Source organism: Musca vetustissima, unplaced genomic scaffold, assembly GCF_032173495.1.
Source record: "Musca vetustissima isolate MV318-11 ecotype Yass unplaced genomic scaffold, APGP_CSIRO_Mvet_v1 utg8492, whole genome shotgun sequence".
Lineage (NCBI taxonomy): Eukaryota > Metazoa > Arthropoda > Insecta > Diptera > Muscidae > Musca > Musca vetustissima.
In genome coordinates this window covers 33868-56214 of record NW_026888927.1, presented here as the reverse complement: position 1 = coordinate 56214, position 22347 = coordinate 33868, and the positions used below count along the sequence as shown (strand labels likewise).

The window sequence follows — 22347 nt, the reverse complement described above, 5'->3', positions numbered from 1 at the left end:
GTAATAAATTTTGTACAATTTGGATTTTGCGTGAACGGATAGAGCTGAAAAACTTAAATTTGGAATTAAGATTACTGCTAAGATTGAGCTATAGAGACAACTTTGGAAATTCATATTTATGTGTACGAAAAGTACTAAACGGCACTAGATTTGGTACAATTTGGATTTGGGTGAACGGAGAGAGCTGGAAACGTAAAATTTGGAATAATGGTTGCTGTTGGAATATAGAATTGAGGTATGGAAGCAAGTACTTATGTGTACTAAATAGTCTATATTTGGTACAACTTGATTATGTGTGAACGGGTAGAGCTTGACTTCAGAATTTTGGAATTAAAATTACTGTTGGAGTGTAGATTTTATGTAGTTTAGGAAATTCTTAATTATAGAAACAAAAAGTAATAAATGGTACCAAATAGTTTGAAAATTATTTTTGTATGAACGGATAGGGCTGAGATCCTGAAACTTTGACTAAACTAAATGGTACGAAATATGGTACAAATCGTTTTGTGTGAGCAGGAGTACTAAAATTTGGAATTAAAATTAAGGTTGGAGTGTAAGATTGATACATGGAGGTAGTTTTGAAAATGCGTAATCATGTGTACTAAATGATACTAAGTTTAGTACAATTTAGATTTGAGTGAACGGATAGAGATGGAAAACTTTAATTGAAAACAAAAATACTGTTGATCCTGTATTCAAGAAAAAGTGTGGGAAATTCCAAATCATAGGTACAAAAAGTACTACATATGGAACAATTTGGATTTATGTGAACGGATAGGGCTGGGATCCCGAAATTTATGATAAAATTACAGTTACAGTGTATAATTGAATAAGTTTTGAAAAATCGTACTAACGTCTACAAAAATTATTAATTGCTACCAAATTTGGTACATTTTGAATGTTGGTGAAAGAATAGAGCTGGAATCATTAAATGTGGAGAGCATGGCTAGATTGTTTTGGAAATTCGTACTTATAGGTACGAAAATTATTACATTTAGTACAATTTGGACTTCGGTGAACTGGAATCCTGAGAGTTGCAACTAAGATTACTGTCGGAGTGTATGATTAAGATAGTTTTATAATATGGGTAGGGACTGAGTGATACAAAATCTGGCGCCATTGGGCTTTAGTGAACAGAGAGAGTGGGATTTTTAAATTTGGACTTACGATTACTTATAAAAACAGAATTATGGTAGTTTTGGAAATTCGTACTTATGAGTACGGAAAGTACTAAATTTAGTGAAATTAGAAGTACGATAGATATATGGAAGTAGTCTTGAGAATGTTTACTTATGTTTTCGAAAAGTTCTGAATGGAACAAAATGTGGAACCCATAGGCATTTGCTAAAATATATAATACATTGCTAAAATATATAATGATGGAAATAAGAAAGAGATTTCGGAATTAGTGTTTATGTGTATAAAGAGTACTAAATGTTAAACTTGATATCAGATGTATGAATAGAAATGGAATACGGAATTATAGTATAAAAAAATTTTACAGTATTCACGATTTCCATACAAAATATTATTTATATGTTTTGTATTCCCATACGAAGTAACGGACACTTGCGAAGTGTCCGTTACTTCGTATGCGGTATGTAATAAATGGAACTAAATTAATATAATTTGGATTTGGGAGATCCAATCGAGCCGGTATTTTGAAATTTGGAATTAATATTACTGTTGGAGTGCAGAATGAAATTTATATTGATGGGTGTATCTTGGTGGAAATTAAAAATGTTTATTTTGGATTGTTGAGGTACGTAGTAATGAAATTTATATTGATGTGTACTAAATTATACTAAATTTGATTGAAATTAGGTGAACCGATAGAGGTGGAATCGTTAAATTTGGAATAAAGAAAATTTTTTGTGTATAGGGTTGAGTTAAGAGGAAGATGTGGAAGTTCGTACCTATATATACTAAATGGTACAATTTGAGTGAACCTATAAAGCTCAAATCATAAAATTTGGAAATAAGTACCACAAGAGTACAATAAGTAATACCAAATTTAGTACAAAACTAGTTTTAGAAATTGCATTAGAAAATTTATGAAATAAGTACTACAAGAGTACGAAAGGTAATAAATCGTGCCAAATTTAGTATAATATAGCTAGATTTAGATATGGAGGTAGTTTTGCAAATTCGTACTATAAGTGAACAAAGGTACTAAGTGGTACTCAAATTTTAATTACCAATATCGATGGTGTGTAGATTGAATAGCTCTTCGACATATGCAGTTTTCTGTGAGAACATATTATGTTGATATGATTAAATATTAAATGGGCGGTTCAGTCAAACTATATCCCAACGGCTTATGTTTTGTCGTCTTTTTTCACGAATATGAAAAACTCTTTACCTTAGTAAACTTAACTTAAAGTTAAATTTAGAACATTTTCCACATTTGTTCACAGTGTAAATTTGTATTGCTTGCACAAAGTGTTCCATTTGGAAAATGGTTGAGTTTTAATAGTTGTTCCCAAACAAAAGCGTTGCATGGTTGCATGTAAATATTGCTCCAAAAAAAAAACAAACGTTTTTTTCATAGAACTGCATATTAAGAATCACATAAGAAAAGGACGAAAGGTTAGAGTTCAACATGGAGCAGAGTTGAGAAAAAAAGTTTTAGAACAAAAAAAAATACTGCGAATTTTTAATATGGCATGACTCTGTATGAATATTTCATGTAAAATAGAGCAAAATTGAAAAGAAAAAAATAAATAAATTCAAATAGCTTGACAACATTTTTAAATTGTTTTTAGTAACACTTCGTTTTTCATATTTATAAAGAATGCGAAAATTTACATTCCTAAATTGTCTATTAGTTTAAGACGTACTGAAATCTTTAACAAACGGACAATTTGGGGGTACCGTTATATGGGGCCAATATAAAAATATTTTTTTGTAGTAATGGATTTATATAGGAACTAAATTAAATATGATGCAAAAATTAAGATTTAATTCGAATTTCCTACAACGAATGTTCTTATACGGTGAGCAGATTGATCGCTTATAGGCGCCCACATTGGGAAAAAATGCAGATCTAGCGTGCAGAAAATAAAAGTAGATGTTTTACTGTATGTTTATCGATATTTTGGATAATAATAAATTTAGATGGACAATTTTAATTATTTTATTAAAAATGTTGGCATTTTTTTAACATTAACCCACCAAGCGCCGATTTTTTTTTTTAGAAAAAACTTAAATTTTTAGTTTAAAATACTATTTTCAAGCTTTTTAAATATTTTTTAATAAGCAACATTTTTCGTTATAACTAATAGTACTCCTAAAATGGGGATGGGTTAAGAGCAAACACTATTGTTATTATATGTACCTTTATTATTGTTAATATTATATATCTAAAACATTAAACTATATATATTTTATAAAATTTAGGCATTACTTATTAAATACTAATCACATTCAGAATTCGAGTTTTGATCTGAATTATTTGGTAGCATTGGATCCTCCAGTAGTTTAAGGACTTCTTCAGATAGTGGCTCACTATATCGATGGTTAAGAGATGTACTACGAGACAAACTTGATATTTTTGGATCAGAAGAAAATAGCAACCTAATGAAAAGATCCCTCATTGTTTCCTCACGACTAATTTTTCTGCTGTACAGTTCCCTGTAGTTCCGAAAGTCCTTATTTCTGGATTCCATGGCTTCTTCAGACAACATTCCTATGGGCAAAGCTGCACATTTAATTATATCAGCTCCTTGGAGTAATATTTTGTGTATGCTTGAAGGCATATAGAACCAAGGATATAATTCCACGAAAAAAATAAATGTTTCCTCAGTAAGTTTTTTAAATGACTCTGCGTTAATAGCATATCCACAGGCCATGGTTGAAAGGATGATACTAAGATTTTTAATTAATTTTTTATCAACACCAGTTATCGACGATGGCAAGCCAGTTTGGCTAAAAATAACGCCTAGCAGTATTGCCATCGTTTGTTGTTTTGGATACTGACTTAGGTGTATCAACAATAATTTGCATTTCTTCCTTCAAATCATTAATGATACGTGCCTTCCTTTCTTCGAAAAGTGGCCGATCGGAGCTATTAATTTTCCAATTTTTTAAAACCAGTCAGTATGAAATGTGCAATATACATTCTAAACATCGAATCCTTGCATGTAAGGTCATTGGAAAACCCATAAAGGTAAAATAAAAGTCCATAAACTCAACCTTCATGCACAAAATTTCCGTTTGCTTATAGCGAAAACCATAATGTAGGTAAAACCGTGTAAATATGAATGTTTATTGGTGTATATTTTTTCAGGGTTCATAAAGTAGACCCTTTACCTGTGGTATTTGAAAAGACTCTTACAACCGATTTCGTTGTAATTTCAAATGTCTTTTTAAAAAGACATTTGGAATAAATGTATATTCAGTGCATGAGTTTAAAATCACTGTTTGGAGCAGCTTACTTAAATACTTTCATTTTCATACTCACGCCCATTACTCTGGAACCTTAGGACGGACATTTTGAACTTGTTTTTTTCTTATCTGCTATGCTGTGATCTATTCCAAGTCATATTTGATCAATTATATAAACAAAATTCACAAAATTTTTAATTTTATTTGAACAAAACCTTAAAAAAGCTTCCTACACCAAATTGACATTTTTCAAAAAATTGCCATAAATCCGAGAGTCGCAGGAAAAAATTAGTATGATGTTCTCGACAGACACAAAAAAATAAAAAAATCAACGATGAACTCGACTGCACTCCATACGAAACCCCTATTTTAATTGACCTTAATTAAAAAAACGGACCTTACATATATTTAGCCCGAAACACCTATATTAAAATAACTTATGGGTTATATAACTATTCCATTTAAATAAATACCAATACTATATATCAAAAATGGACAAAATTCTATAATAATATATTCACAGAATGCACACGACCATCGCAATTTTATAGCTAAAAAATACCAATTTTAACATTGGAAAAATATATATTTTAAATATACCGTTATTTCGTTCTAACTTATTAATTCGGATTATTTTATACGGACTTAAGTACACTCAACACTCTACTGTAAAACTGCATTAATGATTTAAAGTTTCCTTCAAGTTCATTTTTTTATTTTCTGCGCGCTAGATCGGTATTTTTTCCACTGTGCGCCCGGTGTGGATAGTGGAAATTGCTTAGTAAGCAGCCGCGCTAACATAGCTAAAATTATTAAATTATCTGTTCTACATATTTTCTTGCCACTTAGTTCCCCAATTGTGATTTACAATCACGTCTCCTTCAATGGTTTATGATTTGCATTCATGGTACCATCAGCATTCGATTAACTCTAAGTTCTTGCCTAGATGCCTCAACAATAAATAGGTTTAATTACTCAGTAATACAAATACAAATATTCTATGTCATATTCACTCTTAAATTTATTCTACCATGATAATCCATGTTTGATTCTCTAGTCATAAAAACACAATGGACGACAAGAAGATGCAATAATATATTTTTTGGCGATGTCGGTAAACTCCCAGTAGTCGTAAATTTTAAGTTATTCTGATAAAAAAACAACAACGTCTACGAGAGCGGGTATACTACGACAACGGCTAACCTAATAAGGGTGAAAATCTGTGATATCAGTACGAAGTTTGAAATAAGAACACAACTCCATTTAATGGGTATAATAGTTTGAAGTAGAATTTTTTTATTACGCACTTTCATACAAATATATACGAAAAATGCAATTTTTTAATTATAAACGTGGATAAGGAATTTATATTATAAGGTTACTATTAAAATATACAAATGTGTTGTATTTACGTTTTGTTTTTGTTTCGTTTAATTTGTGTAATTGGTGTTAGTTACAATATTTAATAATTATTGAAATAAAAAAGATTGTGATTTTATATCTTGCACAATAATATAAATTTTACATTTTTTGCTCTTACAATTTTTTGTTAAGAAAAAATAGTGTTCGATTTGTTGTTAACCATTTTGCTTATTATAGATTCTTGTGTTTCAAGTAATTTATGTTATATATATATATTTTTTTTTTTTTAATTATTTAGCAACAAACGCTTTATCTTAATAAAATTTACGAAAATTGCTTTAATCATAAATATTTGTAAAAAAAATTATATTGAGAATCAATTACATTTTGTTTGAAATTGTTATTTTATAAGTTGTATATTTTTAAGCTGAATAATTCTCATTGGCGATTGTTGCAAGCAAATATTATTATGTGTAGATTATTGTTGTATAATTTCGTAGTATTGTTTATATACTTAGAAAAAACATATTTTTGTTTTGTGGTTTTATTAATTACAAATACTTAAACGCTAGGCATTGTTTCCAATATAAGTTTTTTAATACTATTTAAATATTGTGTATTTTTCTTTGTTTGTTTTTCATTTTTAATTTAAGATTTTTATGCCAAACTTAAGCAGGAGAACACAAATGTTTCGAATTCCGTATTGCAGTATTAAAGAAATGTTCTCGTTAAATTAAACAAAAATAAAAAAAATATTTCTCTTAGGATCATACAAAAATACATATTTGGAATAAGTAACATGGTTTACGATGATTTTATTCTCTCAGTTTAATTGTTTTTTATTTTTATTTACCTATTCTTAAAGAACAGAATAATAGGAGGGGAGAAAAAAGGAGGGAACACAAAAATAAATAAATTTTTTCATTATGTTCATATACACATAAAGAAATTATAATGACAATAAATTAGTAAAATAAATTAATAACGTATATTTGCATAAATAAATAGAATTGAAAATAAATATACATACATAATTCAATAAATGATTAAAATAATAAAAAAAATACAAAATTATAATTTGATTTAATTTAATTACATCGCTATCTAATATATGGACGATTGGAGTTGTTTACGAGAAATAAAAAAATTCGTTTTTTAACAATTTCAACATAGTAGATAAATACATACATATATAGCATTTGAAAACCATATTATTTGTGCTGAAAACAAGTTCACCTTTTTGTTCGCTTTTTAAAAAATGAAATGTTATGAACCCACATGATAAGATTGTGATTGTGAATGCTTTAGACAACATAAATGTATTTAAAATTTTGGATAGTTTTCAATGTGATGTTGGAATATGTAAATTCAATCAGATATGACATGTACAAACGAAATCAACTTCCCAAAAATTTTGATTTTTTTAATCTACTGCTTCCAATCGAAATCAATCGACAAATTTATATAGTCTACTCTAAGTGTTTACATAACATTTCTTTAGAAAAGTAATAAATCATGAAATAAAATAAAAAATCAACACAAAATCAAAAAAAGAATAGCATATTAATTACTAAAATACAATTTTAGATATTCTAAAATAGACTGTTTTGTTGTTATTCAAAAGAAATAACAAATATAAGGGGAGTATAATAATGATAAAAACATTATAAATGGATTTTAAATAGAATAAATAAATACTTTATGCTTGTTTGTTGGTGGTGTTTTTTAGTTTATGCAAATAATGTTTTGTTTTGCTTATATATAAACATAAGTGTTGAAATAAAACATAATTAAATTAAAATTAAGGTATTAATACATAAAATTTAAACACTAAAATGCCTACAGAACAAATGCGCTTCGTTGCCGGCAAAACAAAGTAAAAACATTTTGTCAAATGCGCAACCTTTTGCTTTCTTTTTACAAATTAAATAAAAATAATAATAAGAATATAATTATAATAATAAAACTTATGCTCACTCATAGTTGATAAAAAAAGGAGGAATGAATTTAATTCTGTTTTAATTTTAAGTATTTCTCTTGATTTTTTTTTTCATTTTACTTAAGTGTATATCGTTTATCCGATAGCTGGTTATTTCGCTGTTTAGGGTTTGCTTTAGAGATTGATTTCGTTTTTTGTTTTTCTTTCTGTTGTTTTCGATATATTTTTTTGTATTGCGGCCTAATAACTATCCCTTTCTTGGCTAGAGAAAATTAAATATTATTTAAATTTGCGCAATGGCAATGTTGGACTGTCAGGTGGTGTGCTATAACTGCTGGTCGAACCGTGAAGAGCGCTTCTTTTAGGAGCGGCTTTAAATGTGGAACCGAGTTTGCGAGCACCTCTTGGTGAGTGGGAGGAATGCATGGCCTCCATTGCGGCGGTTGATGATGCTGAAGCGGATGGCATTATACCCAATGGTATTTCTTTCATATTGGCATCAATCGAGGCTTGTACCCAACCTGTAAAATATAAATAAATACAAATAATCGATGGGTTTTAAAATGAATAAATAATAGAAAATCAAAATTTGACCTCTGACAAATTTTATATCCCGAGATATATAGACAAAAACTAATGATTCTATTTACTGTCCATCCGATGTCCTATAGATTTATAGGCAAATCCAACAAATGCGGCACTATTTCTTTGCTACCTCCCTCTATTTCTACTCTCAATATCCTATACATTTAATTTTATTTATTTTTATTTTTCCATGCGCATCAATTACCTATGGCAGCACTAATACCCATTTTGATCATTGAAGTCACCAATTTTAAATCGCTTGAATATCACAGTGCCATAAAAACCTATGATCCAATCGCAATAAGTTAAATCGCTTGGATAACCTTAATTTCTATTCTATTTTTTAGATTTTTAAAATCATTATGTTTTAAATTCGATTTCATTAACATTACTTGCCTTTCACAGACGAACGATGATGATCAATTAAAGCAGCTGCTAATGGTGCTGAATTATTGCTGGTATCCCGCAGTGTTGCATATGCATTATTTACAGGCATTGGATTATATATACGATTTGCGAAATCCTCAAATGTAGTACTTTCCTTGAATCCGGATGATACACTATCCAATGAACGGTTACGTTCTTCATAACTGTAAAACAAACAAAAAACACACACACAATTAAATTCCGGTTAAGCACAATGAAATGACAGTTCAACTTACTATTGCTGATACAGTGGCAATGCTGCACGTTTAGCACGACTTGCATTAATGGCTGTTGCTCGTATTAGTGTAGCCAGGCATGCACCGCTAACAACACTCTCATTTGCCAATGGACCGAACCATGGCACTTCAGGTTTACGATTTACAGTCACCCGGAAAAGACCATTCTTCAGTGGATACACGACAATGAGTACATCACAAAACTCCGTGGGCAATATGTCACGACGATAATCGCGTGAATGTTCACTCCAAACAATATGAACTTCATCATTGCCCAAATGCCGAGTTTTCAGCAGAATTGCCTCGGGCGAATCGAAAGGCATACGTGTTGCAACATGATAAATAACTTCCAGGAATGGTGTAGCATAATATGGTGCTGTCGCTCCACAGCCCTGACGTGGCAGACCGCCCAAGAAGCCATTGTGTGTTTCCAAATCAATTTCCCAGCCCAGTGCTGAGACAAACATTTCGTACATCGTACTACCACTGCCATTGCGCAAAATACTATTCTTGTCCTCCTGTCCCGAGGCCACATATATAACGGCCATTTTGTGAGTTTCCCGGCACTTCTGTAAATCGACATTGCGTAATTCACGCAAAAGTCTCTCTGTACGCTGTAATAAATGTGTTCGCGAACGTCTCTCCCATCCGGCAAGTCCGAGGTGTGAGAATAACAGGCGACAATATTGGAATGGTATTTCGTTGCGGCCATTAAAACTGGACATGTGGTACGATTCGAAAGAATTATGTGAGATGGGTTCATGCATAGAATGCAGCGAACGTGTATCGTGACCCGTACCGGATAACGACGGTGTTGCACTGCCACCGCCGCAACCCATACCAGCTGGTAATTGCATTGCTTGCATATTGAGATTTGAAACAAATTCCTGTTCCATAGCTCTTTGGTTGAGTATTACCGAAATGGCTTGTGCTTCAGCATTGCTGCCCAATGGACTGGGTCCGGGAACATTTAATTGTGCCATTGGGTAGGGCAGGCACTCCGGACTGGTGTGGCCCACATATGCCAGGAGCTGAAAATAGATAAACAACAAATTGAGTTCCCAAATTATGCAATAACTAAGATGGACTTACATCATCTAATTGATCCAAATCAGGCGCCAAATCCTTTGCCAATGGCAACTCTCCCAATGGCCTATGCCTCAGGGTATGTCGCGGTGGTCCTATATCCATACCTTGCATAGAATGCATCAGAGAATCCATCGGTTGAACTTGATTTAAACGTTGAATGTGCGAAGGGCTAAAGCCCATACGAGAATCCAGTGAAGATGGAGTCAGCCCATCGCCTCCCATCGCCACACCACCCTTTGAACAATCACGTTTCGGTTCACTGTACAATATTGAGGCATCCCAACACGCCTTGCCGTTGAGATCACGTAGCAATACCCGAACTTGTTTCTCGGCTGTTACCAAACCAGCAGTCGCGCCACCACCTGGCAGTTTAAGAGTTGGCAACTCTATGAAACTGGCCACCAAACAAGAATTCAACATAAACAGTTGCATATTTTGAGCATGTAATATAGAAGGCAATTCCACGGAATCACGACGCAATTCCACACTATTTACAGAGTTTTGATTGTTGCCCATCGATTGAGATGTCCCACCACCACCTCCGCCGCCGCCATATCCATTGTATCCATTCAGATCGTCTTGTTCTTCGACCAAAGAACTTAGGCGTGCAGCACCAATGCCCATGGGGAAGTGCCCCAGGTGGGTAACCAAATGCATCGCCACCGCCTTGGCACACAACCTAATGGCAGTTATGCACTTTTGAATCGTTTCAGATGTCTGGTAGTTAGCCTCCGGCAATTTACCATCTTCACTTAGATCGTCGGCAGTTATGTGCATATCAAAGTCGTCGTCGGCTGTCAGCTTGACGCGTTCATGTCGCGGAGCCCCGGAGGCGATTTGCAAAAGAACTCTCAACACCATTAAGACCAGTGTATCACCCTTGTCGTTGATAGCCTCCAGCATTATGGTCGGGGGGAATGCCATGCAATACTCGCCGAGACACAACATTAAAGCTGTCAGCACCACCTTGTCCGAATCCTTGGGATTCGTGACATTCTGTATTTCCAAAGCTTTACAAATGGCCGTGATAATCAATTGGGGCATTCTTTCAATAGAAGCCAATTCGGCACCACGCTCAGTGCAAAGCTTCAAAGAGTCCACGGCTACCATTGCAATGGTCCTATGCTTGAACTGTAGTGAATGCAGCAGCACTTGTAAAGCTTCTTTAATACGAGGATTGTATTGGTGGTTGTGGTGCTGTCCATCTTTAATATGTTGACCCTTGGCATGGGGTATAGCTTGCTGGAATTTAGGACTATCAACTTGGGTTGATGACAAGGGGTGCGACAGTTTCATGAGTACCCATTGACCCAACTGACAGAGTGCTATGCATCTAGCTTTAGCTGATGGCTCCCTTCGGGCACACCGCAACACAATATTCAAAATGTGATCTTGTAAATCGGCACATTCCATTAATTCGAATTGCTGGGGGGTTGGTTGCAATAACGGTCTCGGCAGCAAAGTCGACGGATAACACAGTAGGGTTCCTAATAAAGCAGCAACCTCTGCTCGAGGTGTGGAACGATTTGCTTCCAGAGACGTCAACAATATAGCTGAGGCATGCACAATGTCCAGCAGGAGCAAAGTGTGTCCCGGCATAAGTAAACTAAGAAAACGTGGTCCTTCCAAATACTTGAGAACTGCATAGATCAATTCCCGATCTTCTCCCGTCAACAGACGATGTAAGGCATAGTAGAACAGGGGTAGGTGTTGCATTCCGGTGACTGCGCCGTTTACGGCCAGCATGCACAACAATTGAACGGCCCACAGTTTACCCCTCTTGAAAGACTTGTCCAATGTAAGGGCCCCATAACACCACGGCGCCACAATGCCAATAGGTGGCACCAAAGTCGGCGGAGGTGGAGTTGTTTGATTGTCCGTTGAGATGCCCTGATTGTGTTTGATCTTGATCAAATTCAAGGTCATATCAAGTAAATGCTTGAATACTTGAGCGTGTAGTTCTGCTTTGGGTATACGATTGACATCGCCTAGAGCTCCCAGCATGCGTTTCCACATAATCGCGGTTGAATCTGGTAACCAGCCTGTGGCGGTGCCACCCAAAATAATCGATCTCCTCTCCGTTTGATACGTGCCCGAGTTGCCTTCACTTTCACCCAAACTGCCGCCGCTGTCGACAGCCAACACATCGATCTGTATTTGAGCATCTTTTATAGAGCCACCTTCGATGCCACTGCTTGCGGTGGGCGAGGGACTACGAGAATCTTCATCATTACTTTCATCCTCAACCCCAGCTTCCAAATCATCCATTTCATCTTCGTTATTTGTGGTCCGTCTGAGACGTTTTGTTTTACGCGACCTTTTCAGCGTGGACAGAGAGTCCAAGGACATGGCTCTTCGCATATCATTGCTAGCCATACTAACAGGGCATGTCAATTGCACATTCTGCATCAGTTCAGGAGTATTTGAGTTTTGTTGTTGTGTCATCGTATTGAGAGAGTGCTCCACACTCGTGGATAAATTAGGCGGGGCTTCAACAATGGCTTGGTGTGGTTTTTGGTGCCTGGGCTTTCGGCGTATGCGTGATGTACGAGCCATTGAAGCTAAACTGCCCTCGCTGTAACTGCGACTCAAGATGGGTGTAACCGGGTAACGGTGCGTGCTACTTCCCATCTTCTGAACGTTGCCTAAATTCGCACTGTTTCGCCCGCTTGGCAATAAGGTTGTCTGTGAATTCTCTTCTGAACGACTAGCATTTGAGACACGTTCATGTTGTTGGCTATCTTTTGTTTCCCGCTCCTTGGGTACCGAACCATTGGATACTGAAGACGTTTGTTGCCAAACGCCTATGCGCCTGCGCTTTCCTTTCGATTCGGCCAATCTATCCAAGGGCAAATCTTGTAAATTCAGTGAATAGACATATCGCGAAAACACCCTGGTCAGCGTTTGAATTGTCTTGTCCCATTCGATGATCAATTCTTCGCGATAGGTCAATGATGTGAGAACAACCAGAAACTTCTCCCAAAGTTGAACATTTACCGGCACATTGGTGTGGGCACGTATCCAAGTTACAATCAATGTTTGGAAAATGGCTTGACCCAATATACCACCCAAACTGGAACTTTTTGACGCGGTAGGGGGATGTTGCTGCAGCACCACCGATGTTACTTGCAATAAAACCAACAATAGTTGCTCCCAAGTCCTTGGTTCCATAGGCGTGTTCATAACCATTGTGCGATACACACTCAAAACTTTTTTGCAAACTTCAGTTTGCTCCTGCAGAGGAGTGGTGCGATACTCCCTGGACTTTGCGGGAAAGTATATATTGAGGTTGCTGGTATTGACCAGAAACACATTTGCTGCATTTGTTACAAATATCTGGAGAATATTCTGCAGACCAGCTCTCACGCCCACATTATCCTTGGCCATGGCTCCAACATACGAAGGATTTCTCATGCGCACATTCGCCTTAGGAGTACCTCCGGCGTTTTCTCGACTATTATGTTGCTGTTGCTGCTGCTGAGTTGCCGTGCCCATTGTATCTTCGGGTTCCAATAAAAAGGGTGGAGGAGTATTGCCGGTCATCCAATCTCTATACACAGCAATGGAACATCGTATAGCATCGATTTGTGCTTTCGTTGTAAAGTTCAGTAAGAATGCTTGCCGATAAACTTCATGGATGAAGTTGACATTTTCTCGTGTAGAGTAAAGGACATCGCGCACAATTAGGCCCTGTTGATAAGCATGCAGACGCATATGATCCGCTGCCTCAGCTATGTGGACACTGTCCAAGCGATGTTGCAGCAAGCGTTCGTGGGTGAACCGTGACAACCAGTTGATCAGTACCACCACACAGGAGGCCATTACCTCTTCTTTTTTGTTTATCGACCGCATAACTGGCAATTCCAAACGCGGCTCATACACCGACATCGTAAAATCAAAATTCGGACTAAATACTGGTAGAAAAACTTCCTTGAAGCGTTGCAGCAAAAAAGCAAATGCTTTGTGATCCTTTTGAGCGTGATTGTCACTCCATTTAAGACATGCCGTTGTCTGCACCATGCTATTGAGTAGAATTTCCAAACCATCACGAGGATCAGGTGGTTGAGATTTCTCACTTGACGACGGTGGTAACAGAGCTACCAACTCTGAGCTCTGTACCGGATGGGAATAACTGTCATGAAACACGGACGTTATGCCTCCTTCCACTTTCATATTTGGATGATTTATAAAATCACCAGGACTGAATTCAACATCGGGACCTTGTAAACCTTTTTGGGGCACTATGAGACCCGGTATTAAATCGGCATACATATTATGTACATAGGCGGGAGCATTTTCACCCAATGCCTGATACCAAAGAAGGAAGTAGCTGTTAAATAGGAGAGAGAGAGAAAATTAGATATTGATGAGATAACAAATAAAGTTAAATATGTAAGTAAAAAATTGAGAATTAGCTAATTTTTAATATTTATTTTCACTCCTACTTACCGTACACCTTCTTTGCGCAATTTCGGCGAATTCCCCAAATGTAATAATTTGCCCATGATCCGACTTAAAGAATGACACTGCCATCGTCGACCCAGAAACTCGGGCAGCAGACATAGTATTTTTTCCAACAGCCATAGCGAACCATCCAACTCTTCTCGATGGGCTTTGTGAACTAAATCGAATGGAAATAATTGAGCATATGATTATTTTGAAACAAGAAAAAAAACATACACATGTAGGTATGCATAACTAATTACAAAACTATAAAAACAATTACTAGACGCATATATGAAATTCATACTAAATAATAATATTATTATGATGCTGAGTAAAATAATGAATTTCGAACTGCAATGTTTCTGAAAATGCGAAAAAGTACAAACTAAAAAAACAACATACTGGAAATCATGCAAATTTTGAATGACGTCTTTGCTTGGATGATGTGAATTTGAAATTTGTTTAATATATAGGGGAAGCTAGGAACACAGGAATGATAGGAATTAATTTAGAACTGGATGGTAGGTGTATGATGAAGAAAAGAACAACAAACAATAACAAACAAATGAATAACAATAACAAAAAGCACAAAACAAACGATGAATGGCATAGTATCGCAATTATTTCTAGAGATGTTTTTTGATGTGATTATCTATTTAATTTTGCTTCTCTGTTTTCGATACTGATTGATTATTTGCTGAATGGTACAAGGTTTTAGTTAATGTTTAAGTCCAGCAGCAAAAGGTTTGCAAAATAAATTCATAATTTAAACATTTAAAAATATTTTACTTTCTCAAAATATAAAAAATCCAGTTTATTATACATTGTACCATTGCAGAATCAATTCTAAATGCGAAAGAAGAAAAAAGAAAGCAAAAAAAACAAGAGTGAAACTTACCAATGTGAAACGGAAGTTCTGCGATATTTTCAATACATATTTTTTGTCAAAATTTATATTCGCATTTTTTTGTTTTGTATTCAACATATTTGTTGTAGCGATAGTGCGTATTTTCGTTTGTGGATTCGAATTGAAAGAAAAATAGTTTTGCGTTAAAAACAACACAACACAAATTTGATTTGATTAGGATTTGGGGATTTATATATTTTGTTTTACAACACAAACACACATACACGCACAAAGACCAATAGCAAGGATGTGTTTTGCATTTGAAAATATAAATAGAAAAATACACAATACATTAACAGAAGATATTGTAATAGTAATTGAAATAATTATGTATGAATTTATATGTAGAAGTAGATTTAAAAATATATTTCAGAAACTATTTACATAAATAATTATGTTTATAATACATTTTTGGTCCAAATAAAATATTTCTATATATATATATATATATACAGTGGTGGTCACAGAATTAAAACATTTACTGTGGTAAACATTTTTTGATCAGCCCTCGATTCGTTTGAAGTATTCTTGAAAATTTTTTAATTCAGAACACTTCGATATATAGCACTTAAGAGATTTAGTGTGAAAATAGAAAATTATTGCATGCAATTTTTCCATAAAAAACGGTTTTTATGAAAATACATCGACTTTGAAGTGGCCATATAATTAAGACATTGTTTGGGATTTTTTACTTTACGCATTTTTTGAAAATATTTTTAGAAAAGCTCTTTAATTTAGTTAAATTATGTAAAATCAGAACTGATAAAATCATTTACAGATACAAAGTTTTGAAAAAATCTGTAAAATCTATCAAAATTGCCAAAAAATTTGTACAGTACAACTTACATTCAGATAATCACCCTTATTATAGAAAATAAAGGTCCGAATGCACCAGAAATTGCTAGAATTAGTAGAAAACAATAAATAATTCCCAAAATAAATAAATATTTTAAATAAGAACTCAAAAAATGGGAATTAACCTAAAGGAACGATTCATTTTCAATAGCCTTTACTGAAGAAGGCCGGAATATTTTTGCAGTATGTGAGAAAAAATATATTGATAATGGTATTTATTATATCAAATCGACCGTTCGAGTAGTAGAGAATATATTTTATCAAAAAATATATCTGTCAGAACAGAACGAACAGAGATCAACGCCTAGGTTGACGAGTAAAAGTTTCTGGCACACAGAAGCATGTTTGATGGTCAATTCATGACACTTAAAATCTATTGAACATGACAATATTTTTCCAAAATAATATTTTTTGAATCGAGTAACTTCCACTTAATCTATTTACGTATCAAGGAAGTAAAAATTGTGCAGTTTGACAAATATTTGAAGTCTTGTGTTGAACATCAAAAATGCTGCTGTGTGCCAGAAACTTTTACTCGTCAACCTAGGCGTTGATCTCTGTTCGTTCTGTTCTGACAAGATATATTTTTTGGTAAAATATATTCTGTACTACTCGAACAGTCGATTTGATATAATAAATACCAATATCAATCGATTTTTTCTCACATACCGCAAAAATATTCCATCCTTCTTCAGTAAAGGCTATTGAAATTGAATCGTTCCTTTAGGTTAATTCCCATTTTTTAGTTTTTATTTCAAATATTTATTTATTTTGAGAATTATTTATTGTTTTCTACTAATTCTAGCAATTTCTGGTGTCTATAATAAGGGTGATTATCTGAATGTACTTATCTGAGTGTACTGTACAAATTTTTGGCAATTTTGATAGATTTTACAGATTTTTTCAAAAAGTTTTATCTGTAAATGATTTTAACTGTGCTTATTTTACATAATTTAACTAAATTAAAGAGCATTTCTAAAAATATTTTCAAAAAATGCAGTAAAGTAAAAATCCCACACAATGTTTTAATTATATGGCCACTTCAAAGTCGATGTATTTTCATAAAAACCGTTATTTATGGAAAAATTGCATGCAATAATTTTCTATTTTCACATTAAATCTCTTAATTGCGGTATACCGAAGTGTTCTGAATTAAAAAAATTTCAAAAATAATTCAAACTAATCGAGGGCTGATCAAAAAATGTTTACCACAGTAAATGTTTTAATTCTGTGACCACCACTGTATATATATAAATCATGCCTTTAGAGTTTTATATTAAATGTTCAGTAGATCATTTTATATTTGCATTCATTATTTATTATTAACCGGAAAAAATAAACCGCACTAGCAAGTCAACAACTGACTTTTCCACCAAACGGATCCCCGAACTGTCCTATCCGGATCTACAACCAATAATACCGAAAGTGTATATGACGCTCCAGTGTGTCAATTACATGTGGATAATTATAACATTACTAGCACATTATAACATTACTAGCACATGGATATAGGATTATTTAAACATATCAAATATTTTACTTTGTTTGCACAGAGAACTGCATATGTCAGAAGAGCTTACCAACAAACGCCCACACCTTTATTGACAATAATTAAAATTTTAGTACCACCTCAGTTACTTGTTTATCTTATAGAACATCGGTGTGAAGATAAGTTGGGCAATTTAAATGGGATATTTAACAGAGTGGAAGTTAACAGAACTCTGTTAACTCATTAACAGAGCTATATTAAGGAGTTACATAGTGATGAGTGCGAAGATAAATTGGATTTTTTAGATTTTATTATTTTGTTTTGTATTTATAGCACATATATGATAATAAAATAAAAAATCACCTTCCCATAAGATCTCAACATTATTTAAACAAAAATCAGAGACCTACTTAAACTAAATAAAATGTAGCTCAGGCCAAAACGACTAAAGCAGCTACGTTATAAAAGAGGGCGGATGAATGCCCCCCCAGGGGGGCAGCTTTGAACAGGGGTTGGCATTTTTGAACGACATGGTTTTTTACAGTGTTTATGTTCGAATATGTATGTATTTTATTCATACATATCAGAAATGCATGAATTCATTAAAAATATATAAAAAATGTTCGATATTTAAAAAAATTAGATCAAAAGTTATTAAAACATAAAATGACTTAAGGGAACCCCCCCCATTCTCGATTTTATTTTTTCAAGATTTTCAATGGGCTGGTAAATCAATACCAATGCTTGTTAAGGTTTGTAACTTTGCACATATATAATTGAAGATTTAAAAGAGAAGAAAAATAATTTACAAAAAAAATTTGTTATTGTTTTTTGTAATTAAAGAAAAGTCCTTATTTTTGATGGCGGGCATGATAACTCCTCACTGGAACATCGGAATCCGAAAATTCCAACGGTGTTAGAAAGAGTACATGTCTGACTCTCGTATGAACTAGGATTATTGACTTCGCTCTAAAATTAAGAAAATGGTGGCCCTTTGAAAAAATATTTTTGAAAAATCGCGGATTTTTTACCAAAAACCAAGTTAAAAAATAAGGAAGATCTTCACCGATTGGCTTTATCCTAGTTCATACGAGAGCTATACACTCCCAGAGAAACGTTGCAAAATTTGGAACCGATTGGATTATTAGTTTTTGAGTTATCGTGCCCGCCATTCGCAAAAAAATGTTTAAGAAAAACGCGTTTAAAGTTTGAGAAGCCCTTCAGCCGTCACTTGATGCTGACACAATAAATCGGATATATCTTCAACAGTTCTTGAGATTTTCACTTGAAATTTTGTAGAGACATTCTTTAATCAGTGTAGATTCGAATTGTATCAACAAAAATTTTGACCCCGAGAATGGGGGGGGTCCCCTTAAAAACAAAAATTAATATGGTGAAAAATACAGTTAATTTCGTAATCTTATTAGCCCATTTGAAATTTTGAGAAATCGAAGCCAAAAGTTAAAAACTCCTTTTTTTACTCGAGTTTAATGGGCACGTTCAAAGGTGCCACATCCATGACATTTTACGGAAATTTAAAATAACTTTTTTTGTAATAAATATATATGAAAGAAATTACATTAGTTATGTTTGAAATGATTGTTGGAATGCAAAAAATTTGTTTGACGAAAGAAAACTATTACAGAATTCTTCCTGCGCCTTTACAACCAAATGAATACAAGTTTACAATGACACTGAGAAAACATGGTCACCCATGCACAATATTTCGACAACTGAAAAAGCAAGCCAAAGTGGTTTACGAATATAGAGAACAAGATTGCCATATACAAAAATGTGGTTGCGGATCGGAAAAATAATAAACCAAGAATTTATGGGCGCTGTTCAAAGGTGCCCCACGTTCAAAGGTGCCCCCCTCTCCCCTACTTTAAGCCCATATACCAGTTATATAATATATAACTGGTATAATATATAACCGGTATATGGTCTTAAAGTACTCCTCGAGACCTTCCATTTAAGCCCAGTTTCATCCGCCCATCTTTTATAACGTAGCTGCTTTAGTCGTTTTAGCCTGAGCTACATTTTCGATTTAATATATTTTATCGGTTGTATTTAGTTTAAGTAGGTCTCTGATTTTTGTTTAAATAATGTTGAGATCTTATGGGAAGGTGATTTTTTATTTTATTATCATATATGTGCTATAAATACAAAACAAAATAATAAAATCTAAAAAATCCAATTTATCTTCGCACTCATCACTATGTAACTCTTAATATAGCTCTGTTAATGAGTTAACAGAGTTCTGTTAACTTCCACTCTGTTAAATATCCAATTTAAATTGCCCAATTTATCTTCACACCCATTTATAGAACATAATTTTGGTACCATATATTACTTTCGTACTCTTATAGTATTTGATACATTAGCATGAATTTCAAAACTAAACAAACAAATTTCCAAAACTTCATCCATACCCCCAACCCTACAATAATCTTATTTCCAAATTTCAGTGTCCATCTCTATCGGTTCACCTAAATCCAAATTGTACCAAATTTAGTACACATTAATAGAAATTTCAAAAATTCCTACATACCCCAATCAGTGATCTAACCTCCAAATTTCAGGATTCTAGCTCTATTGGTTCACCCAAAATTCAAATTGTACCAAATTTAGTACACATAAGTGCGACATACCACAATTCTACATTGCAGTTTCCAAATTTCATTGTTCCAGCTCTACCGGTTCCCTCAAATCGAAATTCTACCATCTAGTGCATTTCGTACACTTAGGTACAAATTTCCAAAAACTATCGCTACGTTTATTTCAATTTTCAGCATTTCATCTTCATATATTTCTCCAAATTCAAATTTTACCAAATTTAGTACAGTTTAGCGCTTTTCGTATACATGAGTACATGCTGTCAAAATCATCTTCTTATATCGAACTTACTTGTCAACCTTAATTCGCATTACAAATTTCAAGTTTTTAGCTCTATTCATTCACATGTTACGAAATTGTACCTGTACTTTTCGGATACTTATAGTTCAAATGTCCAAAAATTCCTTTGCTACAATCCATCAATGTCCCCCATTTCAAATTTAAGAGATCTAGCTCTACCGGTTCGCCCAATACAAATGTTACCACATTTAGTACTTTTTAGTACGTTTCGTGCATTCTAGTACAAATTTTTAAAAACCCAGCCTTATCTGACACCTTTGAACCAAGATTGACTTTCACGCCAAATTTCAAGATTCTAGCTCTGGCCGTTTCGTCTGGGCGTTGATGAATCGTTAAGTCAGTCAGTCAATCAGTCAGTATCACTTTACTCTTTTAGTATAAGTTTGGTAGAACTCCCCCATCTAGACTCGTCAGTACCGACATACATAAATTGGAAATGGGGAAGAGTCGTTAAATCCATAGCCCTTTCATTTGGTTCGTTTATATAATCAACCGGCCGAGTCTTAAGTGTATACCGCACATTCTAAAATTTGTCTTAGGACACGCAACTTGTCACCATTGATGCATGTCCATATGTGTGTTAATAGGACCAACAATTTTATAATATCTAGAGTATTTTTATATGCAATGTTAATACCAATGCCAAAAAAGAATATAATCTTACCTTTTTGTTTTAAATTCGCCTCCGCTTGGATAAATGTGTCGTATAATATGAAGTACACATGACTGTAGTTAATTTGGAACAATTTTTTGGCTTCCTCATGATCGACATTATCTGCAATGACAAAAAATATGAATTTTACAATTAATTGGCACAAAGTCAGCAGTCAAAGTTGGAAAAGAACCTGTCGGAGCCCTTCAATACCGAACGAGGATTCAGAAAAGGTGACAGTTTGCCGTGTGACTTGTTTAACATCATGCTGGAAGAGGTCATACGAGATGCAAATGGGAACAGAAATGGCACTGTGTACACCAAACAACAAATACGCCGACGACGTCGACATAATGGGTCCAACATTGCGAGCCGTAACAGCCAAAGTGGCACTGGCAGTAAATGGCGAAAAGACCAAGCTCATGGTATCAACGCGCAAAACGCCAAGTAGACTCGGACCAACTGTGAAACTTGAAAACTACAGTTTCGAATTAGTGAACGATTTTATATACCGCGGTACCGCCATAAAACATCTAATAACATCATCTTTGAAATCCGAAGGAGAATAGTGTTGGCCAACAGATGCTACTATGGTCTGAGTAAGCAACTCAAAAGCAAGGCCACCTTTCGCCAAACTCACACTTTACAAGACGCTGATATTACCCGTGATGTTGTATGGATCTGAAGCATGGGTACTTACGCAAGCAGATGAGGCAGCTCTTGGAGTGTTTGAGAGAAAAATTCTACGGAAGATCTATGTGTCGATCTGCGTCGACGGTAAATATTGCAGTCGAATGAGAACCATATATTCTCGAACATCGACATAGTCAGACGTACCGAGCTGCAGCAACAACGTTGGCAAAGTCATGTTGTGAGAATGGATAAAGGCATATAAAAGCGAGCCAACTGATGGTTCATGCAGAAGAGGAAGGCAACTAATCCGATGGAAAGATCAAGTAGAAGACAACATCTGGGAAAATGGTCTTTCATTTTGGATGAAATGCGCACAAGACCGACAGGCTTGGAATTCTTTTTTTATATTGGCTTAGGGAACAACCC

At 34.3% G+C, this 22347-nt stretch overlaps 1 protein-coding gene across 1 annotated transcript in view; it reads right to left on the bottom strand.

Moving 5' to 3' along the window:
• Window positions 1–7934: 7934 nt before the first annotated feature.
• LOC133336724 (probable Rho GTPase-activating protein CG5521) overlaps window positions 7935–22347 on the bottom strand; it is a 33337-nt gene continuing 18924 nt past the window's right edge. The window contains exons 2-7 of the mRNA XM_061545004.1: window positions 21301–21411; window positions 14473–14644; window positions 10027–14353; window positions 8935–9965; window positions 8669–8862; window positions 7935–8208 (exon numbers count right to left, since the gene is read on the bottom strand). Of these exons, the coding sequence (XP_061400988.1) occupies window positions 7967–8208; window positions 8669–8862; window positions 8935–9965; window positions 10027–14353; window positions 14473–14644; window positions 21301–21411 (6077 nt within the window). The 3' untranslated portion in view covers window positions 7935–7966. The remainder of the gene's footprint in view (window positions 8209–8668; window positions 8863–8934; window positions 9966–10026; window positions 14354–14472; window positions 14645–21300; window positions 21412–22347) is intronic.